We start from the raw sequence: 26903 nt of genomic DNA on the forward strand, positions 1-26903 counted from the left end.
GAGATCATGACCTGAGCTGAAATCAAGAGTCAGGCACTCTACTGAGTCACCCAAGTGTCCTGCTTTTTTTCTTTTTAAAGAATGTATGACGGTGTTGGAATAATTGCCAGAGCTTGAAGAAGTGAAGGCAGGAGCAATATGGAGATGAAGTTCATGTAAAACAGGTTTAGAGTGAGTAGTAATTGTATCCTTCAGTTTTTCTAAGATCTTTCCCCCATATTGCCTTTCAATAGGAGAGCTAGAAGGGCCCTGGAGCTCAGCTGATCTACTCCCTTCTCCTGTAGGCAGATAAGCCTTTTTTTTTTTTTAAAGATTTTAATTATTTGACAGAGGGAGACACAACAAGAGAAGGAACACAAGCAGGGGAGTGGGAGAGAGAAGCAGGCTCCCCGCCGAGCAGGGAATCCGATGTGGGACTTGATCCCAGTACCCTGGGATCAGGACCTGAGCCGAAGGCAGATGTTTAACGACTGAGCCACCCAGGTGCCCCAGCTTTTTCTTAGATGATAGAGAAACCTGTCAATAGGCTTTTTTTCTTATTATAATGATGATAATATTCCTTAAATAAAATCTGGTAAATGGCCAAAACAAATGTAAAGAAGTAATCTTCCCTAATCCCAGCAGCTCGAATTAAGTACTTTCAATACTTTGTTGTATGGCATATATCTTTTCCGATTTTTTCCCCACTATGAGCTTGTAGTTAGAACTAAAATGGAACCGTATTCTATATTCTGTTTTACAGTCTGTATTTTTTCCTACTTAACAAAGATTATGGATATTTTTCCATGTCATTAAATATTCTACAGAATTCTTTTTTTTTTTTTTAACATTTCATTTATTCACTTGATAGAGACACGGGGAGAGAGGAAACACAAGTGTGGGGTAGTGGGAGAGGGAGAAGCAGGCCTTCTGCCAAGCAGGGAGCCCAATGTGGGGCTTAATCCCAGGACCCCAGGATCATGACCTGAGCTGAAGGCAGACGCTTAACTGAGCCACCCAGGCTCCACTCTACAGGATTATTATTATTATTATTATTTAAAGATTGATGTATTTATTTACTTGACAGACAGAGATCACAAGGAGGCTGAGAGGTAGGCAGAGAAAGGAGAGGGGGGAAGCAGGCTCCCTGCGGAACAGAGAGCCCGATGCAGGGCTCGATCCCAGGACCCCGGGATCATGACCCGAGCCAAAAGCAGAGAGGCTTTAACCCACTGAGCCACCCAGGCGCCCCTACAGGATTATTTTTAATGGCAGCGTAGACTTTACATCATAGGGATAGTTTAACCAGTTCTTTATTGTTCAAGATTTGGATTGTTTCCATGTTTTCATTTTCATAAATAATGTAATAAACATCATTGTTACTAAGTCTTTACTTACATCCATGATTATGTGTTCTAAGGTCATGTGAAATTTTAAGGCTTTTGATCTGTATTGCCAGATTGCCCTCCAGAAAGGTTATATCACTTTACATTCTGACCTTCTTTATATGAATATCAGTTTTATATGAATATCAGTTTGTTTTATCCTTGTCAACACTGGATTTTGTAATTTTGTTTCATCTTTGTCATTTTGATAAATGGAAAATTTATTTTAGTTTTATTTGTTTATTTTAGTTTACATTTTTTATATTTTGCATTTTACATTTTTTGGATATTTATACTTCCCAGTGTTTAATGGGGGTAAACACTTTTTTCCTTACATTTATTGGTCCTTGGCATTTCTTTTGTGAATCACACAGGGGAAATTTTAAACTAGTTCTGGGGATAGACAATTTCCTTATCAATCAAACTTAAGGCCACCTCTAATTTCTCCTGCCTTTGTTTTAATCTGTTTCTCCTTGTTTGATTTTCTGTTGACAGGTAGAATTCTACCTCAGAAGACCTCTTTGTGTTATTGTATATGTTTAATTTTAATTATTACTTTTGTTAATAGTCATGAAAATGTAGTTTATAGTAAAAATACATTTTTTCAAATAGTATTGTTCCCCCTCCTCCCCAGTGGTTCTGAAATGTAACATGGATTGTGAGTCTTCTTTTTCCCTACTGTAGATGGCATTCTTCAGAGGTAACCATTTTTAGCAATTTGGTGTGTATCCGTCCAGATACTTTGTCAGTTTAAACTTTTTTTAAACCATAAATGATAGGGACGCCTGGGTGGCTCAGTTGGTTAAGCAGCTGCCTTCGGCTCAGGTCATGATCCCAGCGTCCTGGGATTGAGTCCCGCGTCGGGCTCCTTGCTTGGCAGGGAGCCTGCTTCTCCCTCTGCCTCTGCCTGCTATTCTGTCTGCCTGTGCTCTCTCTCCGGCCCCCCTCTCTGATAAATAAATAAAATCTTTAAAAAAAAAAAACATAAATGATATCACACTTTATCTCTTCCCATGTTAATGAATATAAATCTACCTTTTATTTCTTTTTTTTTTTTTAAGATTTTATTTATTTATCTGACAGACAGAGATCATAAGTAGGCAGAGAGGCAGGCAGAGAGAAAGGGGGAATCAGGCTCCCCACTGAGCAGAGAGCCTGATGTACGGCTTGATCCCAGGACCCTGAGATCATGACCTGAGCCAAAGGCAGAGGCTTAACACATGAGCCAACCAGGCATCCCTACCTTTTCTTTAAAACAAACAAACAAACAAAAAAACCCTTGACTTTGTTTTCTTTTTCTTAAAGTATTTTAAAGTAAATTACAATCATCATGCCAGTTTGCCTCTAAATACTTATGTAAGTGGCTCTTAAAAAATGAGAATTATTTCTTACATAACACTGTTGTCTCACCTAGCCAAATTAATACTTCCTAATGATCCTAATAATATATCTACTCCATATTCTGATTACTTCAGTTGTCCCCAAAACTATTTTGTAGTTTAGTTTATTCAGAACAAGTTCCATTTATAATAATCCTTTTCAATAGCTGCATAGAAAGTTATCTGGCTAAACTAATTTAACCAGTCCCCTGTAAATGGGCACTTAAGACGTTTGCAGTTTTTACCAGTTATAAACAATGCTAAAAGTAATGTTTTTTGTACCTTTCTCTTTGCTTTCTTATCTGATTATTTTGTTAAGATTAATTTCTAGAAATGGAATAGTAGGGTCAGGTGGTATGCATGTGCAAACCTTTGATACATTTTCCAGATTGCTTTCTGGATATGTTGTGCTAATTAAACTCTTATCAGTGTATATGGAAAGTGCCCCTTTCCTCACATTCTTGCCAGCATCAAGTAATATCAGAAAAATATCACATTGTTTTAGGCTTCTTTTTCTTTTTCTTTTTTTCCTTAAGTGAGGCCAAACGTCTGTTCTGATGTATTTGGCTGTTTGAATTTTGGAGACTGCTGATCCATTTCTTACCATTCTTTTTTTCACATTAAGTAAATATACCTTCATTTTGCCTTACCAGGACTGCCTTCTGTCCATATGTATTTGGGCTTTTATTTTCCCCACTTCGTTTTTGCTGGTGTGGGAACCAAATTTGCACATAGCACTCTAACAGAGCCTGACTAGTACTGTATTTTGTTTTAGTTTTTGTTTTTACCATGTAGTGGTGTTAGAGGGGGAGGGCAGTTTTGCCTTTTTTTTTTTTTTTTTTTAAGATTTTATTTATTCATTTGAGAGAGAGAGAGTGAGCCAGCATGAGCAGGAGGGAGGAACCGAGGGAAAGGGAGAAGCAGACACCCCGTTGAGCTGGGAGTCTGATGTAGGACTCGATCCTAGGACCCTAGGATCGTGACCTGAGCCAAAGGCAGACATTTAACTGACTGAGCCACCCAGGCGCCTGTGTTTTGTCATTTCTTATAATTGAAAATGTCATTGTACTTTGCTTTCCAGATCGTTTTGATACCTGACTGTTTAAGAATACATTAATGAACAATATGTAGTTCTTTCTAAAGCTTGTAGTAGTGTTCAGTTTTTTTTCTTAGTATAAGTACAGTATAATAGTACCCACTTCTGAGGAATTGAGAGGATTTAAATGACTTATGTAATACAGATAAAGTGCCTAGGCTAGGGCCTGCCACTTCATGGGTTCTTCATGATGACATGATGTTAATAGTGATAGTATGGTCTTCTCTTAGGCTGTAGCTCTATGGCTACTGTGTGTGTTTCTCCTTCATAAAAGGGTTATGTAAATGATTACCAATACTATACTTCTTCAAAGATTTGAAATGCACATAAAAGAGCATGCCAAGAAAATTATTACGTTGCCGTAATTATTCAGTTATTCATTCAGCAGCCTGCCTTTTGCCAACACCAGGCATACCAAGGTGAATTGTTCACAACCGTTATCTCAAGGAGCTCATAGTAAGGTGTGGAGATAGGTAAACTACTTCCAAGGCATAAATATTTAAGTGTTTTAACATGAAAGCAACCTCCCAAAGTGTTTTCATTTGGGGTAAGCATTTCATAATGCTGTATTTATTTTATTTTATTTTATTTATTTATTTGACAGAGAGAGAGAGAGCACAAGCAGGGGGAGGGGCAGACAGAGGGAGCACAAGCAGGGGGAGGGGCAGACAGAGGGAGGAGAAGACAGAGGGAGGAGCAGGGAACCCTATGCGGGACTTGATCCCAGGACCCTGGGATGATGACCCGAGCCGAAGGCAGTCCCCCAACCGACTGAACCACTTAGGCACTCCAATAATGCTTAGTCTTACTAATACTAAAAGAAACACAAAAGCGATCTTATTTTCTGAGCTTCAGTTTATCCATCTAAGAGGTAATGATGATTGTGTCTTCATGTGAGTGCATTGTAATGTTTGTAAGTTCTTAAATCTGGTAACATGGTTTTGAGACTCTTAGGAGTAGCCTATATATGTTAACAGTTACAGGAAAAAGTTAAGTTTGATTACTTTGCTTTTGTTAACAAAAATTAGCCTGTTGAGGATACATACTTGTTGAAGTTCGTGAATATGTAGTTCACATTTTGTCTGGTTGTCAGCATTTACCTTTGGAAATGATAGTGTAATTAGATGTTTTGCCATGTGGCAGAGGCATCATTTCTCTGGAACAAACATATATCTGTAGAATACCTTTTAGGGCACAGGTGATGGGAAGGCAGAGTGACAGGATGAGGTCTCTGCTCTCAAGTAGCTTACAACTAGCGAAATCAGACGTGGTACAGTATGACAAGTGCTGTAGCAGTGATGTGAATGATGCTGAAAAAGGAGTGATCAATTCTGCCTGGGAATCCCCATTTTGCAGATCCACTCTATAGAAAGAATTTGGACATTTAGGTTAGGAGTAGTTTCATTGCCTAAGAGGCTGTTTGTCTAAAGGCTTTTTAATAAGAAAGGATCAGGCTGTTTTATATGAAACAGAAAGGGTTACTTGGATTGTGGTTCTAATTTTATTTTGAGTAGGTTTTCTTCAAAGTTTACTTTAAATTTTAGTAATATTTTATTATTACTTTTTAAAGCTGGGTTTTTTTTGTTTGTTTTTTAAAGATTTTATTTATTTGTTTGGCAGAGAGAGAGAGACAGAGCAGGAACACAAGCAGGGGGAGTGGGAGAGGGAGAAGCAAGCTCCCCGCTGAGCAGGATCATGACCCGAGCTGAAGGCAGACACCTAACGACTGAGCCACCTGGGTGCCCCTTAGTAATATTTTAAATTATAAAAGTAAAATATGCTTATAAAATATTCAAACTGGCCAAAAGTACATCAAATAAAAATGAAAGTATCTCTTCTTTCCCTGGGTAATTCTCATTAGTTTAAACAATTACTTGTAAATAACCTTGGGTTTTAAGCACCTCATATTCTGAGCACTTATTCTGTCTGTTCAAAGAGGAAAAATACATTTCCTTTTTTAGGGAAGTACCTCGGAGCAATGGAGGTTGTCTGGGGCCTGTGAAGTGGAAGGGAACTGTAGTGGATTTCGGGAAGTACATTGATCAGTTAGATTGCTGTGTCCTATAGGGCTTTTTAAGGATTTATTGACATACTTCATCAAGGTATTTGAGGGAGTATTCAGGGAAACCTAAGAAGTTCTGCAGTTCTTTTCCCTTTCTTATAAATTCATGCCTGGTCAGAAATTACAGCTTGAGTGGGATGTCCCTCCACAGAACTCAAATGCACGCTATCTATCATGTTACTTAGTGTGGCAGTAATGTAAAATGGTAAGGATTTTTTTTTCTTTTTGCTTCTTTCTGTGAGAGGGCTCACCCAACATATTTTATCATATGCTTCTTCATCTCTCCCTTATTTCAACTTCCACTTACTCCCCCAATTCCCCACATCATTCTCTTAAATGAAAAAAATAAGTTTTGTCCACCGAGTCCTCTTTCTTACTTGATTTAATATGTCTTGGGTTGAATGTTTCTCACAAAAACACTTTGCAATCAGAATTAGCCTATCAAACCGTTTCCTCCACAGACTCCCCCGTAGACTGCATGCCTTTCACTGTGATGCCCCCTGAGGTATGGAAACCCAAGGCTGCTTTTGGCTTAGCCATCATGATTTTAGAATATCAGTCCCCATGCTCTGCTTTGAAAAGTTATCCTGGTGGCTATATTGTACCATTAAAAAAATTCTGCTTTCAGTCCGCGGAACCAGCCAACCAACACACGGAGCCAGAACTCTTTATCCTGTTCCAGTAAAACCACAGTCCTCATAATAACACATTCACTTATCCAAATCTGGGAGTCCACAGGAGCACACACCCGTATATGTGTATGCGTACACAGATGTATACAGATGCTTGCTGGACACACATTGGGGATGATAGCAACTCATCCATACGGTTGGTGTTCGGGAATTTGTAACCTGCAGTACTCTTTCTTACTGGTAACACCATTCTGCTTGGGGAATATAGAACAAGCCCAAACAGTAATACTGACAGAATTCGGAATTATGATACAGTGGAGCCTTCACGTAATTCTTTGTTGAAGAAGTTAGGGCCTAAATGTTAAGGCTTATTGTTATTCTGAGTTGATAATCTCTGCCTTGCTTTAATAATTTTTCCTCATGCCTGGGTAGCCCGCGAGTTGCACAATAATCACTCACACAGCTTTGTAATCAATGCCCAAAGTAATAGGATTCCTCTGGCCACCGGCAATTAATAAATTTGTGTCTTTTTTAAAACACTAGCAAGTCGGGCCTGAAATACGACTGACTGGCTCTCCTCATTTGCATATTTATTGCAGTGGAAAAATTCTTACCAGATGATTGATGCTGAGCCTGCCTCTTGAATTCCAAGCAGCACATTATTATGAAATGAAAAATGCCGGCCATACAGTTGATTAAAGTTGAAGACAGTGGAATCGGTGTTTTTTAAGATTGTGGGAGAATTAAAGGCATATTTTAATAGATGTTGACAAGAAGTGAACTAACAAAAGCAAAGCAAAGGATTTGCTTGAAAAGATTTAATCAAACGTCTTTCTTGGGGGATTAATTGCCGGGGATGACTAGTGCAAGTGGCAGGCTTGTGTGGATTTGAATGAAAAGTATTGTTCTCAGGCCAATATATCGTGTGTCATTTTGACCTATAGTTTAGCTCTGGTTCTAGAGTTACTTTTGAAGGAGAAAAAAATGCTCTTGTAATCTATACATTCTACTTCATTGTATTTATCTGGCATGATAGGAATGTGGAAATTTATGTATGCTTGTACATAAACTATTGTATGTTTTCATGTTTATTTTTTAAAAACTGTATAGATATTTAAAAACTGATAAGGTAAGCTTTATTTTAGTTATAAATTCACTGTCTGCGTTCCCCTCCAATCCCCTTGCCAGAAGTTATACTTATTGGTTTATAATCTAATTAATGAACTGTGCCTATGTCCAAACTTATTCTCTGCCTACAATTTTGTTTATGTTGAACAACCAAGATGAATCAGGGAGAAAAATAAAGCTGTTAGGTGAAAATGGTTTTTAGATTGGTGACATTTTATATATAGAATGCTTGCATATGGGTAGCATGTAAATGAATACTTAATACAGGAATCTATGAATACTAGTTCAGTCCTAGCACTGTCGATCAGTACAAGCAGAGCCTGGGATTTTCACCATGTGAAAGACGATGATTTTTTTGATTGTGATGTACTTTCTATATCTCATAGCATTTAAAAATTAATGAAATTCCTTAATATATAAAAAACATGTTTATTATTTTTCACCTAAATTCTGTGAAATAAGCACAGGATTATCTACATTTTATAGAGGAGAATATTGCAACTCAAAAATTAAATTGGTCTGCTCAGTAAAATGACTAGTTAGTAATAGTGTCAGTTAGAATACAGGGCTCCTGACCTCTAGTAAAGCACTCTTTCCATTGATTCTCTACTTGGAAAATTATTCCTAAAGCCAGTGCCCGGATGCTGAGGTTGTATCTTGATAATATGGTGAGGCATATGTCCTTCTTAATCTCCTCTTAAGGGAAAGGCCTCTGGAAATGGACCATGTAGGACAAAATAAACATATATATCCTTGACAGTCTCCATTTGTTTTGTGGCCACGTGCCAAGAGGGAGAGAGAAGAGAGTGTATGCTTCTCTGCTATTTTTTCAACTTGTAACTGACAGTAATTAGGAGAAAAATGAACGGTGAATTAGAAACTGTTGGTTCCATTCTCTTCATTTTTCATAGGGTTAAACAAATAGAACTCAGTCCTATATGAATGATAAATAGAAGTTGGGTTTGGTTTGGTTTTGTATTTTGGCTGAGAAGAATCCGCTGTTGGAGCTGAGTCTCCAAGAGTCTTTCCTCACTCTTGTCAGATGTGGCTTTGAGGAAGCTTGCTGTATCCAGGAAAGCATTGTCTGGTCTCTTCAGATTTTACATAACATCTCAGTGGAAGGAAATGTGTCCCTTTTCTCAAAGAAATGAGAATTGCATTCTTTCTTCTATATCTCTTTATAGGAAGCTGTCTGAGTGTTGGTCATTGGTGACTTTACTTTGATAAACGTTTTTTTTTCTTTTTCTTTTTCTTTCCTTTTTTTTTGTGTGTGTGAGTGTGTGTGTGTGGTTAGAAGCACAGAATTGCAGATTTCATCTCTGGTAGGTCTCTTGACACTTTGATGCATGGTGGTGCTATCCCTGAATGGAGCTTAAATACTTCAGGGCTACTTTCTGACTGGGTGAAGGGGTGTATAAAATGAAAACATATGAGAGAGTATTAACAGAAAGGCACACTTTGATTTACTGATATTGGCTCTCTGCTTTCTTGTTGGATTGATATGCTGTCTAATATATCTGCAATGGATTTTTTTAAACTGACTTGAACAAAATAAAAAGGCTTGTATAGCTACTTGAAAGTGGCCCTTAAAAGTAGTAGTCTTTTCATTGTATGTTTTCACAGTTCTTGGTTCTGCCACATGTGAGTCACATTATGACTTGTTTGCTGGGGATAAGCAGCTGTGAACATTATAGACTGCTTTGCAGACTGGCGACCCCCCCCCCCGCCCCCGCGGACATGGTTCCTGATTTCCTGGTTTACCTCAAGGATACATGGAATCTACCAGAAGTAAGGGACGGGCATCTGCTTTTCTTCTTTTGAATTTTTTATTGCGGCAAAAGAAACATGAAACCTAAAATTGACCTAACATAAAATTTATCCTAACCGTTTTTTCCATTTTCAAATTTATTTTGAATTTTCATCCTATGTAGTTAACATACAGTGTTACATTAGTTTCAGGTGTATAATAGGGATTCAAAAATTTACCCTATTTCTAAGTGTATAGTTCAGTAGTGTTAAGTATATTCACACTGTTGTGTTACCAATCTCCAGAACTTTTCTGTCTTGTAAGAGTAGAACTCTATACCTGTTAAACAGGCCTCCATTACCCTCTCTGCCAAGCCCTGGTAACCCCCATCCTACTTTCTGTCTCTGAATTTGACTACTCGAGGTAGTCAAGTACCTGTCTTTTTATGACTAGCTTATTGCACTGAGCATAATGTCTCCAAGGTTCATCCCTGTGTTATAGCCTGTGTCAGAATTTCTTTTTAAAGGGTGAATAACATTCCTTTTTTTTTTTTTCCTGTTCTTTTTGACTAGGCTCAAGATTGAACATTATAGATGATTTTTTTCTGCACAGAGATGAACTGGGATGGTAGAATTATTCATTATGCCCTGCTTTGGGAACACTTAAAGTTTGTGGGGTTTTTTTTTTTTCCCAATTGTGTTAAAATATGCATGACATAAAGTTGACCAGCTTAGCCACTTATAGAAATATAGTTCAATATTTTTAAGTACATTTGCATGGCTGTCCCAATATCCCCACTGTCCATCTCCAGAACATTTTCATCATCTCATTCTGAAGCTCTGTATCCATTAAACAGGAACAGGTGTCCATTCCCCTCTCCTATCCACCCCCCCTGCCATTGTTAGGCTTTCTGCTTCTGTGAATGTGCCTGTTCTGTGTCCCTCATGTAAGTGGAATCACATGGTACTTGTGCTTTTGTGACTTGCTTACTTAGCGTAAGATTTTCAAGGTTAGGTCTTGGGAATTTTGAAACCTACTTTGCAAATGCAATATTGGTTTGTGGTTTCACTTTGGAAAACATGGGCTCTCTTTCTTAAGATACAACCTTTTCTAGAAAAGGCACTAAAAACCATGGTTAACGCTGACTGAAGTTTGTGTGAGCTGAAGTCCCTATGGAATATAAAGTAAAAATGAATGTAGGGTTTGCTAAGTGAAAGTAGGGGCATTTGTGAGAAGGTTACAGTTATTTAAGGGAAAAGGGGAAGGTGTGAGAGAAGCATAGCCAGAGATGAATGGACAGCCATTACTGATAATAAGAATGGAAAATCACCCGATTTAGCAATGGATTAAATATATAGAGTAAGGGCACCGAAATGTCAGTGATCGCCTATGAAAACACATTAAATGGAGAAAATCAGACAAGGGAGAAATATTAGGTAGGAATAACAAAGTTCTGTTTCTGACATGGTGTATTTGGAGGAGTGATGGAGCATCCATGTGAAGATTTTCTTGCAGTTGCTGGAAATGTGGAAGCTCGATAATAGAGGCGTCTAAGTGCTACCAACGCATAAATAGTGATTATCGGTGTCTAGTTAGCCCCTTTAGCAGGATTAGGCTGATAAAGAAGGTAAGAGTTCAGTTCTCAGAGGGCCAGTTTTTATCCTGAAAGTTCTTAGCCATAGTAGACTATACTTAATCCTGACCCGCTTGATTACAAATGCATGCTGTTGGCTCTTTAGAGAACCAGGTAAGAACATATTCTCAATGCGCAGAGTTTTAATACACAATTCAGTACCACAAATAGGAAGTCATTAACTTGGGGGTTTTCATACGTGAACAACAACTTTTCATAGGAGAATGTGTGGAGAAATTGTATGTATGAGGTGGCAGCTCAAACCAGAGGCAAATGAGATCTCCTGAGGGAGGGCGATGACGGCAGCAGCAACATCACAGTAGGGATCCCAGGACAGAGCTGTGCTCTTCAGGAGAGGAGGGATTGCTTAAGGAGTTGATTGATAGAGGGATAATCCAGGAGGTCGGTGGGTTACCTGTAGAAGCTAACACCATAAGGAAAAACTATTGGTTATGATGACAGGCAGGGTACAAGTTGGTCAATCTTGCTAAATTTAAGAACTCAAAATTTATTGCAGAGCCTTTCCTACACACTTTACATATGTTACCTCACTTGTTCCTCACAACGAGCCTGTGAAGTGGGTACTGGCATTATTTCCTTTCAGGAATTCTGTGTTTCAGAGAGTTCTTAGGCCCCAGGTGCCCTTTGCCTACCCCCAACCCCTGCCAGAACTGCCCAGGAGTCATGAGTTACAATCATTGCCTGCTTTGAAGAATTGTAGATAATTTATTGTTCCTTCTCTGTGCTTCATTTCCCAGGTCACAAGGCCCTTAAAGCATTGTTGAGGTCATTGGCAGATCTTCAGGAAGAGTTACTTTTCCAGTACCCAGACACTAGATATTTAGTAGACGGGACAAAGCCCAAAGCAGAAAGGTAAGGAAGGAATGGAGCTGTGGTGTTGCTTATTTTAATCTGGGTAGTTACCCATCATTTTTGAAAAAGAAAGCCAAATCATCTGCAGGCAGATATCATACTTATTGTTAGTAGTAACAGAAAGACCTTCTTATATTTACCTGATGGCCAGAATGGCACACAAATTAAGAATTAGGTTTTCCTTTTTTATATTTACTTGTGCCTGCTTTTCTTTGTGGGCTTCTGCAAAAGGCTTGCCTTTTCTTTAGAACTGTTGAAATTAGGAGATGAGCAGTGCCTGGGTGGTACAGTTGGTTGAGTGTCCAACTCCTGGCTTTGGCTCAGGTTGTGATCTCAGGGTGGTGAGATCAAGTTCTGTGTCAGGCTTTGCACTAAGCGTGGAGTTGGCTTCAGACCCTCTATCTTCCCCTCCCTCTGCCCTTCCCCATCTCAAATAAATAAATAAGTCTTTAAAAGAAAAAAGAAATTAGGAGATGAAAGCTCATTTTTCATTTTAATTCTTTTTTAAAAAATAATGATTTTATTTATTTATTTGACAGAGAAAGACACAGTGAGAGAAGGAACACAAGCAAGGGGCTGGGAGAGGGAGATGCAGGCCTCCCGCCCAGCTGGGAGCCTGACGCAGGTCTTGATCCCAGGATTCTGGAGTCATGACCTGAGCAGAAGGCAGGTGCCCAACACCTGAGCCACCCAGGCGCCCTTTAATTCTTTTTTAAAAAGATTTTGTTTGAGAGCAAGAGAGCAAGTGAGTGTACGAGTGGGAGGTGTGCAGAAGGAGAGGGAGAAGCAGGCTCCTCAATGAGCAGGCAACCACATGTGGGACTCCATCCCAGGACCCTGAGATCATGACCTGAGCTGAAAGCAGGCACTCAACTTACTAAGCCACCCAGGCGTCCCTTAATTTAAAATTTTTTTTTTTTTTAAGATTGTGTTTATTTGTCAGTAGGGGGAGGAGAGAGAGAGAGAACAGGCAGAGGGAGAAGTAGGCACCCTGCTGAGCAAGGGGGTCAATGCCGAACTGGATCCTCAGACCCTGGGGTCATGACCTGAGCCAAAGGCAACCGCTTAACTGACTGAGCCACCCAGGTGTCCTTTAATTTTAATTCTTAATTAATGTTTATGCAGCAGTTTGTGCCAATACCATGGAATTGCTGGTCACAGCCATCTCCTTTTCAGTGAGGGAAGAAGTAGTTATTTTGAAGGATGGAAAATTTTCAGAAAGGCATGGAATATATATAAACATGTTTACTTTTTCTGAAGTTGTCACATTTGATGAAGGATTTCCACAGAACCCCCCTACCCACCCACCTGTTTTTTGAGCCTGCTGTATATGGTGCCTGCTTGCTTTTTTCCCTTTGGGCTTATCCTTTGCTCCATTTGTTTTTAGTTGGAGGGACAATAGTAAGCTCACATTTATTGAGCACCTACAATGTGTTGGGGTCAGTAGTCCAGTGAGTCTAAGTGGCTTGCTTGATAGAGGCTGTATTACTTGATCCGGACAGTTGCCTTTATTTCAGTGTAGTTCCCGTCCTCTTGCCCACTGCTTGGAGTTTCCTTCACATTCAGCTCTTTTCCTTTGATTCAACTAATATTATTCTGCTTTCCTGAACAATTGGTTACAGGGAGACACATTTCCTTTATTGATTTGGGGATTAAGGTCATAAAAATATGATTATGTGTTTAATTTTTAAAGACCATCTTGTAACAGTATAGGCCTGGTTCATATGCATTTCTAATAATGTTTTTACAACCTCATTTATTTTTACGGTTTGCTTACCTTTTAAAAAATATTTCTAAGCCAGTAGTTTTTATATTTATTTGAAAAGTTACATGAGTTTTTGATTGAGCTCACGAACATTCTTTTCAAACAAAAAAAGCCATCCTCCCTCCCATCTGTGGTGTTTTTTAAAATGTAGACAGAATAGGGAAGGCCTGGGGTGTTTGGGTTGTCTCAGTTGTTAGGCATCTGCCTTCGGCTCAGGTCATGATGCCAGGGTGCTGAAATCGAGCCCCCCACTTTGGGCTCCTTGCTCAGCAGGAGCCTGCTTCTCACTGTCTCACTCCTCTGGCTTATGTTTCCTCTCTCTCTCTGTGTCTCTTTGTTAAATAAATTTCAAAAATCTTTAAAAAAAAAGGAGAATAGAGAAGGCCTAAGTACTCTCAACTTCATGTGAGCCTAGCTTTTTACTTGGGTGGTGTTTGTGTACATTGAACTTAATGTGCTTATTGATTTTACAGTGAGGAGGAGATTTCCAGTGAAGATGAAGATCTATTAGAAGAGAAGAAGAAGCAGAGAAGGGCCCCACCAAAGAGGAAGCTGGAAATGGAGGACTATCCCAGCTTTATGGCAAAGCGTTTTGCTGACTTTACAGTCTACAGGAACCGCACACTTCAGAAGTGGCATGATAAAACCAAGCTGGCTTCTGGAAAACTGGGGAAGGCAAGTATGTGTGTGTTTGTATGTGTGTGTGTGTACATGGGTGTAACAGAGTTTGTGCCAACCTGAAGCAGTTTAAAGACATTGGAACTACAGCTCATTGATACAGATAATGTCATGATGTAATAGTAATCAGTCATTTCTACAGAAAAATGTACTGAACTCCTGCCATTCAGTCCTGGGATTTTAATTTTATTAGAAGGAATATTTTGGTGACACCTGGGTGATTCCGTTGGTTAAGCCTCCAACTCTTGATTTCAGCTCAGGTCATGATATCAGGGTAGTGAGATCTAGCCCCGTGTCAGACTTTGTACTCAGCATGAGTCTGTTGGGGATTCTCTCTCTCCCTCTGCCCCCTCCCCCTGCTTGAGTGCTCTCTCTCACGTGCCTGCTTTCTCGCAAATAAATAAATAAATAAATAAATAAAGTTTTTTTTTTTTAAAGAATATTTTATTCTAGAAAATTATCTTGTAAGTGTTCAGATGTTTGGGAATACGAAAGAAGTGGATTTTTCAACAGTTACGGAAGGTGTGAAAGTTAATCTCTGGGTATAGGAACGCCTTCAACTAAATTTTATTTTTTCCATTACAGCCATTCACAAAGTCAGTCTGTAACACAAAGTCCCTCTGAAAGGAGGGTTGTCTATTTCTTTGCTGACACAGAAAGATAGAGAAACCAATGTAGCTGCCTTCAGCACAGACTTTCTGCATTATCTGACACTGGTTAATGTTGTTGCAGGGTTTTGGTGCCTTTGAACGCTCAATCTTGACTCAGATCGATCATATTCTGATGGACAAAGAAAGATTACTTCGAAGGACACAGACCAAGCGCTCCATCTACCGAGTTCTTGGCAAACCTGAACCAGCAACGCAGCCTCTCCCGGAGAGTTTGCCGGGACAACCGGTAAGAGCTCTGGGATGCTGGGTGATTACAGGGAGCAGTTTCTGTGAGGTTCATTAGCTGAAAAGTCTGATCACCTGCTTGTAGGTATTACCCTTGGTATAAGGAGTTCATGAAAGAAAGGGGAAAAAGCACTACTTTACTAGATTGTAAATTGACTAGAAACTGAGAGTTTGTGGGAGGAGAAAATTCTTTTAAAATGGAGCTATTATTAACTTATGTGTAGTCTTCTCTTATTTTTGAGTTTGACGTGAGCCTGGCAATGGAACCATTCGTAATCCAATTTTTAAAAATTCAATTTTAGAGCTGCTTCTCTAGCAGTATCAGTATGGAAGGAAGTGTGCATTTTATGTCAGACGTTTAGATACTATAGAAAAGGATCCATATCTGGAGCACATTCTTTTGTTTAAAGAAACATTTATTTATACAAATATATACTTAATAATTTTTTTCAAAGTTCAGAAGAATTTAAAATGAAAAGTAAAATTCTGCTTCTTCGATTACACCAGTGTTCATTTGTAACTGTAACAAGACATTTTCTATTCATATAACTATATATAGATATAACACATGCATATATAGAAACATGTTCTGTTTTTTTCTAACTAAATGGGATGATTTGTGTGTTTATATAAAGTATTAATACACTATATAAAATCTTAGTATTTTTTTAATTTAATTTTTCCTGGACACTTTTCTAAATTATTACATAGGGATTTTTTATCTCATTTTTCCCAGTACTAGGCTATGGTGTATTCCATTGTAGGCGTGTACTATAATTTATTGAAACAGTGGCTGTTTATGTTGTCTCCAGCTTAGAAACAGTGCTATAGGAAACATTCATGAGCATTTATAATACATGTATTTGTGTGAACATATGGATAGATTTCTCAAAGTGGAAATGTCAAATCAAAGAGAATACACATATTAAATCCTGATAGATGTTACTGAGGGCCTCCAGAAAGGTTGCATTAATTTCCGTTTCCATAAGTTCTGTTTTCTGGTACTGAGTGTTGCCAGGTTTAGAGCTGAAAAATGGAGTCTTCTCATTTTAATTTTCATGTATTTAGTTAGAATGAGATTAAACATATTTTTATATGATTATTGACGATTTTTTGTTATTTTCATGTTGAGTGCCTAATTAATGTCTTTGTCCACTTTTTTTATTGGACTATTTTTGTTCTTTAGTTGTAAGAGCTCTTTATATCTTAAGGAAAGCTGCTTTCCTGTTCTACACTGTTATACACATTATTTGTGGTGGCTACATTACTTTGATTACTCTTTGGATTCACTCCTTCTAGGAGGTCCTTCCTCAAGCCCCTGCCAATGCCCACCTGAAGGACTTGGATGGTGAAATCTTTGATGACGATGACTTTTACCACCAGGTGTGATTTTTACACTGTTTTCTTTTGTTACAGATCAGGTTTTAGCATTTCAAAACCGCTCATAGAACTCTCTGACCAAAAGATGGCTTACTTTGGAAGGAGGATAGAGTCAGAGAGTTAGAACTGCTATCTTTAAGATTGACTTACTGTGTAATTCTGAGTCTGTTTTGGTTTTTCTTTTTAAGAGTTTATTTTTTTTAAGTAATCTCTACACCCTGTGTGGGACTGGAATTCACAACCTAGAGTCTTATGCTCTACCAACTGAGCCAGCCAGCTGCCCCTGTTGTGCTCCTATGTTGTATTTTTCCTTTTGAAATGAAAAACTACTGCAACTACTTTGTTAGTCACTGCAGAGTGTGAAGTATCTGTAAAAAAGCTGCAACTTCCTTGAGTCGGGAGGTTTATTTTTTCTCAACCATTTTTGCTAATATTTATAGAGGATTTTTTTGTTAGTTGCTTGGTTTCTTGTCCTGTTGCTATTAGATTGGGATGTGGAGCTAAAGGGTTGGACTCCCAGAGTCCTTGAACTGCATTTCTGGTTCTATTGCTTATTAAGTGTTTTGCCTTTGGGGGATGTGTGTGCGTGTGCACGCGTGCATGCATGCATGCGTGTCTGTTCACATCAGTTAAGTATGTATTGAGATTGTCTGCTACTATTGATTATAACAATAATGTAATGTTTTGAAGACAGAATTGGTAGAGGTTGAAATGTGGCCCAGTTTTGATAGCTCTTTCCAAATATCCGTCCTGTCCCCCCCCCCCCCCCCCCCCCGTCTTTCCCTGACATTATTCTCCGCTGGCATGCTGCTCTTTTGTCTTTTTTTTTTTTTTTTTTAAGATTTTATTTATTTACTTGACAAAGATCACAAGTAGGCGGGGGCGGGGGGGGGAAGCAGGCTGCTGCTGAGGGACCCTGAGATCATGACCTGAGCCCAAGGCAGAGGCTTAACCCACTGAGCCACCCAGGTGCCCCCATGCTGCTCTGTTTAATGATGCTAGTGACTGTAAAGGTAGACTAAACATTTGTGCTGTTCTAGAGAACTAAAATAATTTCCTGTAATCCTGGGTCTCCTGATAAGCCATACTTAATGAAGTGCGCTTTGGGATGTACCCTTTCTAGCTTTGGAGAATCAAGGATGCTATTCAGCAGTGACACACCAGCTTTTGTTTAGCCATTATTTATCAAGATATTCTTTTTTTCTCAGCTGAATTTTTAGCGTGTTGACTTTTGCCAAAGAATTTGCAACTGCTTGTTGAAGGTTTAGCCATGATGACTGTATTATGTATTTGGTATATGGAGGAAAGAATATGGGAAAATTACACTGTGAGGCCAATAGAACAGGTGATTGTGTACAGGGGATAACTTTGAGTCTTTGCCCTAAGAAGAGAAATAATCTTTATATTCACTCTGGAATGTTCAATGAAATTATTGCCATAAGTGAGCCTTAAAAGTAATGATGAGAGGGTATAGGAAAGAGGATTGGTGTGTCCTCAGGTATTCCTAGTCAGAGGTCCTGATTCTTTTTTCCATTTCTTCTTTATTATATCCATTTGTCAGAAGAGTAGGGAACTCTATTTTGTTCTAGGGTGTCTAAGGAAGTACCTGATATGGGATATTAATGCTGTGTAATTGTGTGAGATCATGGGAGACAATCAGAAATGCTCCAGTCTTCATTAATTGAAGTGTACATTGTTCGATGGAAAGTGCATCATAAATTAAATAGGCTTTATAAAATTAAACTGAAATTACTGAGGAGAAGTTGCTTCCACTGGCAATCCTTAGTCTGAAAGATTTTTTATTTTTTTTATCTCTTTTTTTTTTTTTTTTTTTTTTTTTTTTTTTTTTGCCTGGAGGTCTGTTTAAAAAGAAGTAGCATTACTTGATTGGCCCTTCATCCCAATTAATAATTTTACCTTCGATAAATTTTGATTTCAGAGTTATGACTAGTCACATCTTAGCTTTTCCCCTTGCTGGTTAATTGGGGTGCTGGGGTTAATCTAAATTAAAACTTAAACTAATAGAGGTCAGCAAGGCAGCTGAAACACCTGAGTGAAACAAATGGGGCTGCCAGGCGCAACTTTATCTTGGCTGTTTCCCAAGAGGGAAGTGGCAGCAAATTGGAGTTGTTTCAGCCTTCTGTAAAGGTGAATGATGGGTGACACTTGTTAATGTACAGCCGCTCCGGAAGCATTCCAGATTGCTTTGCTGCTGTACCAACTGCTGCCATCCATGCACAGTCAGTAGGAACTGGACCAGTTGCCAACATCTGGCAGCACAGCAAGGAATGGGTGCAAGTCTTGAAACCCCGCAGATTCTAAATATGGTGCTTAGAACTGTGCAGGCTTTAATCACTTACCACTCTTTGGCAGCGGGCTACGACAGCTTATCCTAGCCTCGTACATCACATCCCGACATCTGCTGAGCCTTGAGGCAGCTGCACATTCATTTTCTTTTCTTGCCTTTTCTCTTTGCCTCCTATTCCTCTTCTTCTCCCCACTCCCTCCCTCCCCGCATCCCCCCACCCCTCCGCCTCCCTTCAGTTTTCCTCTCCCTCCCCAATATACTTCTTGGGAGAGATGATCTGTAAAGATTACTGCTTCATTGTGTGCAAGTAATTGTGGTGATGCCAGGCCCTTGACAGACACAGCGCAGCACCTGTTCTGCTGACCTGGTTAATTTCTTCTGTTGAGTGGGATTTGCCCGAGATTGGAGCTGAAGCCAATTCAATGATAAGGCTAAAGAAAATGGCTGTATGTTTTCTGTCACCTCCCAATTAAATTGGCTTCATAAAGTGCTTTCCTTTATTTGTCAGGGTAGTAAGCCTGAGCTAAGTGTTGCATTCAGAAGTGGTACAATGTATTACAATGGGCCTGTGAGTTTTCATTTGTGGTTTTTTTTATGTGGTCATATGGAAGTGCTGGGTGGTGAATATAATACACTTCGCCATTTTTTTTTTAAACCATACTTGAAGCCAGACTCTTTGGGTCCATGTTTTGTAAGGAAGAGATTATAGCCACATTGAATTTTAATGTTTCATTGTAAGGGTTTAAAGGCTTACTTGTTTAATTCAGGCTGTGTAAATGCCCTAACTACTGAGAATGATATTCAGGGTCACAATACCCAACATACACACACATTCTCCCTCCCCCTCTCTCTTTCCCTTTGTTTCATAATGGGCCTTAAATTACTGTAACTTTCAAAGTATATCTGTATTATTTAATAAAGGTACATATATAGGTATGTACATGTGTGTATATATATACATAGAGAGAGGTATCAGATATCATAAGTAATCATAATTTTTTGAGCTGAAAAGAACTTTACAAGAAACTGCATCCCTGAGAAGTTAAGTAACTTCCTAGAAGCCATATACTAGATGGCAACACGAATACTTGATCTCAAGACTTTTTAGACCAAGCCCTGTTCTTTCTGTACCTTTATTTCTTCACTATTTCATTCTTGAGCCTTCAAAAGACTTCACTATGGTATTACATCTTTCAGTTTGTAAATAGGCTTCATTTTATTAGAACCAGGAGAAATATTATTTGTGTTAGTCATTTTTTTTTTCTTAGAAGGCAGATGATTTATTGAACTCCTGTTACTTAACAATTCTAATGAAAAAAATTAGCTTTATAGTTGTGCTACTGGTTTGTTTGGAAACTGGAATTGCTGAAAGCTTGAAGTATACCCAGTGGGAAGATTTTATGAGAGAAACTGTTGACCTGCTGTAGGCATTTCTGAGTTTCCCTCTCAAGTGGAATTAGTTTGCATTTGGCCTATTTCTTGTCAAAGCTCATCCCTAAAAACAATTTCACAAAATAGGAAGGTTGTAAATGACCACAAAGGATGAGCCATTCAGAAACATTTTCAGTATCTGTTTTTCATTTTCATTATCCTATTTGCTGAGTTCTATGAGCTGTGTTAACTATATGACTGTGTAAGGTTTTTCTTTTGTTTCGACTTGATTTTTTAAACCATCAGTTAATCTTTGACTTGAAAAGCCTGCATTCTTAAAGATTTGAGGAAGGACTAACATTTACTGAACACTAGTTATGTGCCAGCTCCTTGGCTTAGTAGATCAGTGCTTGACATACATCTTTATTTAATCCCTACAAGATCTCCAGGTTGAGATACAACTGCACTTAGCAATGAGCAATAGAAAGTGACTGCTTTTATTCTTTTCATATCCCAGACCTCGGACTAGTTTCTTGTTAGTTCATGAGGTATTTTGTTCTGAAAGGACTAATTGAGCTTAGATATTGACAAATCGATACCTGGATTTCTAAGGGTTCATTAGGATTTTGTATGTTGCATCTAGCTCTGTTTAGTTTTGATCTGGTTTGTCCTGTCACTTTGAATTTAACCAGGAGTGTCTAGAGAAAGGGATAATAGGTTTTGCTCTTTCGATGACCACTTTGATGGGTTAAATTTCTCCTTTCACATGCCATCAGGGCATGGCTATAACTGACCTTGCCACATGCTGGACTTAGACATTTGATAATGCCATAAACAAGTAATTACTAATTCAGTGAACTATTAAAAGTCGATAATGTTAAGAAATAAGGAAGAGGCAAGCTTTCTGACAAGGTGGTTTACTAATTAAATTGGTGAGTGATTAATATGGACAGTTGATGTGATGCTTTAATTGCATACATTTAGATCTCAGTGTGAATAAGATGTTTTGAGCCATTCCTGTGGTTAATGCAAGTATCCTTACTGTTGGCATATATCTTTCCAGTGGTTCAGTTGTTGGTTAATAATATATTTTAAAGTTTGATTTGAACCTGTTCCTTTTAATTAGTTGTCAAAAAACAGATACCTTCTGGTTCAAAGCAGTATTTCATTTTTATTTTGTTGCTGTTACTTGAGATGTGGGTTGTTTCTTAAAAATTTGATAAAACTTATTACATGTAGCCCTGTATGATGATTTTAGAGAGGATATAGATATGTAGTACATAAACTTGAAGTTTGAAATTATGGCAGAAATAAGGTTTAGGTTTCTTGAGGCATAGTAGAGGTTTTAAAAAAAAAACAACAACAACAAAACAATCTGGGGCATCTGGGTATCTTAGTTGGTTGAGTGTCCCGCTCTTGAGTTTGGCTCAAATCATGATCTCAGTGTCGTGAGACCAAGTGTTAGGTTTCGCACTTGGGCAGGGAGTCTGTTTGGGATTCTCCCTCTCCTCTGCCCCTTCCCCTGTGTTTTCTCTATCCCTCTCCCTCTTTCGAATAAATAAATAAATCTTAAAAAACAAACAACAACAAAAACAAACCAATAACCAATTAAACTCCAGTTTTAATAGTTACAAGATTATTTTGTGTACCACATGTAAGAATTTTATTTGAGATATATTCTAGCTTCTGTGCTAGAATGTGTCAATGTTTAGACCCAATTTCAGCATCAGTATTGGCATTTGACTGCTAGCATGGACTTGCCCTTGTGCAGACTGCATGGGGTAAGAGACCCAAAGCCGTATTTTAAACGCAAGGTCCAGAAATTTCATCCAACAGTCGTGTCAAGGGAAAGTACACGTGGCTGGCCCTCATTTCTTTCAGTTTCCTCACTTTAAAAAACATCAGAGCATGACTTCAGTACTACTACCTCATTTAACAAAGGTAAAACCTCAGAACAAAGCCTGAAGCAGTACATTTTATGGAGCCAGCTAGGAAAGAGATAAGAATTGGCTTAGAAATGTTAAAGAAACTTTTTCAAACACAGGTGATACCCTGGGAGTATGCTAGGCAAATATGTGGCCAAAATTGCCTTTTCTATACTAATAAGCACAATGTCAGCCGGCTGAGTATAAATCAAACACAGGACTCCAGCAGTATTTTAGTGGCCCAGTGTGAAGATTTTGGTACTTCTCAGGAATGGGGAATGCTACCTGTTCCCTAAAGTAAATGATATCTTCTTATTAAATCATGCTCCTTTAAAGTCAATGATAGGGAAAATGATTTGGCATAGAAAGGAGAGGTTAGATAGCATCTTTGAAGAACATCAAGGCCAGACTGACTTTTTGCGAACTGGAGCCTAAAGCAAGTACATGACTAGTATAGGATCACCCCACTTAGTGAGTTGGGGCATGGAAATCCAAGAATTCTTGCTCCTGGTTTGATTTTCTTTCCAGCATATTAAGCTGCCCTTTGATCTGACATGTTTGAAAATTTCCTTTTCAGAATAAATCTGTTTAGGATATTGGACGTCCAGTGAGTATATCTGTTTGCACTCTGACGCTTTTATGCAGTTATGAACTTCATTCAGTTAACACTTACTATACCAGATGCTAGGTTTATAAAGACAGAATCCCTGCCCAAGGAATTTGTGTCATCCCAAAAGGAGTGAGATTCTCTCTTAATTTGTATGGTCACATAGCTTCTCCTTAAGAGTGTGACTTCATTAAAACTCGTGTGGAGAGGGACGCCTGGGTGGCTCAGTTGGTTAAGCGGCTGCCTTCGGCTCAGGTCATGATCCCAGGGTCCTGGGATCAAGTCCGACACCGGGTTCCTTGCTCGGCGGGGAGCCTGCTTCTCCCTCTGCTTCTGCCGGCCTCTCTGTCTGCCTGTGCTCCCTCGCTCTCTCTCCTTCTGTCTCTGACAAATAAATAAATAAAATAAAATAAAATAAAAAACTCGTGTGGAGAAAGTAAATGGTGAAAGAGAGTAATTGGGTCCTTGATACAAAAACATACATGTAGTTGTCTGGTGTCTGCCCTGATTAACATACCAGTTTCTCTCCCAGCATATACCTGATCTGATTCCCAAAGTCATTTTCTATAACTTCTGAAAGACTTTAAGAGGGGTGCCTGAGTGGCTCGGCCAGTTGAGCGTCTGTCCGACTCTTGGTTTTGGCCCAGATCATGATCTCAGCGTCCTTGGATGGAGCCCCTCTTGGGGCTCTGCACTCAGAGGGAGTCTGCTTATCTCCTTCTCCCTCCATCCCTCCCCCAGCTTATGTGTGAGGGCACATATTCTCTCTCTCTCTCAAATAAAGAATGAAATCTTTAAAAAATAAAATTAAATAAAAGACTCTAAGAGATGTTGTTTGATATAAACTCTGGATAATATAAAATCCCTATTTTCTAAGAATGTAGTAATTGTTACAAGCTCGATTGCGATGCCAGTAGCCACTGAAACTTACTTCAGGCTAGCAGAGCCTTCATGTTGGTGATAGGTATTGGAGGGTTCATTTAGCTATGGCCTGCTTTTGTGTATTTCTGAAATTTTCTATAACAGAAAGTTAAGGAGAAAAAAAGCCTTCAGATTTCTATCTTCCTTGCATCATTCATTCAATAAATATTTGCCTGCCTGCTGTGTCTGAGTAACTGCTATTTTAGGCTGTGCTGTGCTATCTAATGCAGTAGCTGCTAGCCACGTGTAGCTATTTAAATTTAAGTTAATTAAAATAGATTACAGTTAAAAATTCAGTTCCTCAGTCATACTGGCCACATCTCAAGTGCTACGTGGCCACATGTGCTAGTGGCTACACTACTGGACAATGCAAGTATAGAACTTTTACTCTGTTAGGGGCTACGACAAAGGCAAGTTTTGTTGTTGTGAGCCTCCATTCTAGCTTAGAGCTGGGATGAAAAGGGAAATGTATAGTGACTGTATAATAAGAAATTCTAAAACTGGGTATGGGTGAAGGGAATACTAGGGTAGGCATGGGATGGTTGCTATTTTTGTAGGAAATTCAGGGCATAAGGCTGTTCTTGAGCAGAGACCTGAAGGAAATATATTGCAGCCATGCAGGTGCCTGGAGGAAGAGACTTGGGGACAAATGGAATGACAAGTGCAGAGCCTCTGAGGCACAGTGGAGAGTGGGACGCTGTAGGAAATCCAAGGAGGCCAGTGTCTCCGGAGTGGAGTAGCAAGAAAGAGTGATATGAGAAGAGAGAAGAGAGGTAATGCAGGGCCAGGTACTATAGATCTTTGTAAGCTACTGCGGCACTGTGGCTTTTATTGTGGCTGAAATGGGAAACCACTGAAGGGGTTTGAATAGAGGAGTTGCATGATTGGACTAATATTTCAGAAGAATCTCTCTGCTGGCTCATGTTGAGAATAAACTGTAGGGGGTAAGGTGGCAAAGACAAAACGAGTTAAGAGTCTAGTGATAATCAGTCAAGAGATGGAGGTAGCTGGGACTAGGGTGGTTTGCAGGGAGTGCTAAGTGGTTGGATTCTGAATTTTTGTTCAGGGTGAACCGACAGGATTTGCTGTTGGATTTAATACGGGATGTGGAAAGAGAGGAGTCCAGGATGACTTGAAGGTTTTTGGCCTGAGCAATTGGAAGGACGAAATTGCCATTTACTGAGATGGGGAAAGCAATGAGAGAAGCTAATTTGGAGGCGAAATCTGGAATGTAGTTTTGGTTTTATTAAGCTTTTTTTTCCTCTGTGGACCTGTTTTGGCTTTAATTATTTTGATCATCTATTACATTAATTTTAGATTACCTCAAAAACATTCAGTTGGAGTTCTTGAAGAGGTTAATTCTATCTGTAATTTTGGGGTTCATGGGAAGGTCTGGGCTTGACTAAATTTGAGAACCACCAGCATATAGATTATATTTAATACCAAAAGGCTGAACGAGATTACATAGAGAATGAAGGGAGAGAAAATAGAATTGATTCAAACCCTGAGACCTGGGACATTCAGACATTTAGAGGTTGGGCAGATGAAGGGCAACCAGCAAAGGTGACTGAGAAGAAGCAAAGTAAGTTAAGAGAGTGAGGGAAGAGTGATTTCCCAGGTTCCATGTAAAAGTGTTTCAAGAAGGAGGAAATATAGTATCATCCTGATACCCAAACCAGACAAAAGCAGCACAAGGAAAGAAAATTACAGACCAGTGTCTCTTAGAAATATAGATGCAAGAGTCCACAGAGTACTATTGACTCAATCCAGCAACATATAAAAAAAAGATTATGTACCATAACCAAGTTGGATTTAACCCAGGAACACAAGGTTGGGTTTAACATAAAAAATCAATTAATGTTAATACACCATATCAATAGAATAAGGACAAAAACCACATGATCACCTTAATAGATGCAGGGGGGAAAAAAATTAACCCTTTTGTGATTAAAAACACACAGCTAAAAAAACAAAAACACCACCACCAAACAGGAAATTGTGAATAGAAGGGAACTGTTTTACTTGCTAAAGAACATCTATGAATATTCATTTTTACCTACTCGGTGGTGAAAGACTGAATGCTTTCCTCTAAGATTAGGAACACGACAAATAGTCTATGCTTGCCACTAACACTTAACATTGTACTAGAGGTCCTAGACAGACAGTTAGGCAAGAAAAAGAAATAAAGGCATCCAAGCTATCTCTTATGTGCAGATGGCAGGATCCTATATATATCTTATACATAGAAAATCCCAAAGAAGCCACCAAAAAACTATCAGCTAATAAATGAATTCAGCAAAATTGCAAAATATATCTCCAAAAAATCAATTGTGTTTCTGTGCACCAGCTGTGAGCAATCTGAAAAGGAAAACTCTTCTATTTATAATAATATCCAAAAGAATAAAATACTTGGGAATAAATTTAACCAAGGAGGTGAAATATTTGTACATGAAAAACTAAACATTGTTGAAAAAATTTTAGAAGACTTGAATAAATGGAAAGTCATCCCATGTTCATGGAGTAGAGGAGTTAATATTCTGAGGGTGGCAGTACTCCCCAAACTAATCTTCACATTCAGTACAATCCCTATCAAAATCCCAATGGCCTCTTTATAGAAATTGATAAACTGATAATTCATATGGAAATGCAAGGGACCCAGAAGAGCCAAAACCATCTTGAAAAAGAACAATTGGAAGACTCCTACTTCCTAATTTCAAAACTTACTACAAATCTACAGTAATGAAGGTGTTACAGTACTGGCATAAAGTTAAGTATATAGATCAGTGGAATACAGAAATAAACCTTTACATTATGGTCAGTTGGGTACGGGTGCCAAAACAGTGCAACAGGGAGTGAACCATCTTTTGTCTTTTCAACAAATAGTGCTGGGACAAATGGATATCCACATGTAGAAGAATGAAGTTGATGCCCTCCCTCATACCTACACAAAAAATAATTCAAAATGGATCACATACCGGGACGCCTGGGTGGCTCAGTCGGTTAAGCGGCTGCCTTCGGCTCAGGTCATGATCCCAGCGTCCTGGGATCGAGTCCCACATCGGGCTCCTTGCTTGGCAGGGAGCCTGCTTCTCCCTCTGCCTCTGCCTGCCACTCTGTCTGCCTGTGCTTGCTCTCGCT

At 38.9% G+C, this 26903-nt stretch overlaps 1 protein-coding gene across 2 annotated transcripts in view; it reads left to right on the forward strand.

Moving 5' to 3' along the window:
* AATF (apoptosis antagonizing transcription factor) overlaps window positions 1-26903 on the forward strand; it is a 98621-nt gene that overhangs the window by 27173 nt on the left and 44545 nt on the right. For both annotated transcript variants that reach the window (XM_045070018.1, XM_013053613.1), the window contains exons 5-8: window positions 11800-11914; window positions 14153-14354; window positions 15090-15254; window positions 16553-16636. In XM_045070018.1, coding sequence (XP_044925953.1) covers window positions 11800-11914; window positions 14153-14354; window positions 15090-15254; window positions 16553-16636 — 566 coding nt within the window. The remainder of the gene's footprint in view (window positions 1-11799; window positions 11915-14152; window positions 14355-15089; window positions 15255-16552; window positions 16637-26903) is intronic.

This window comes from Mustela putorius, unplaced genomic scaffold (genome assembly GCF_011764305.1).
Source record: "Mustela putorius furo isolate JIRA1106 unplaced genomic scaffold, ASM1176430v1.1 tig00003962_pilon_pilon_pilon, whole genome shotgun sequence".
Classification (NCBI taxonomy): Eukaryota; Metazoa; Chordata; class Mammalia; order Carnivora; family Mustelidae; genus Mustela; species Mustela putorius.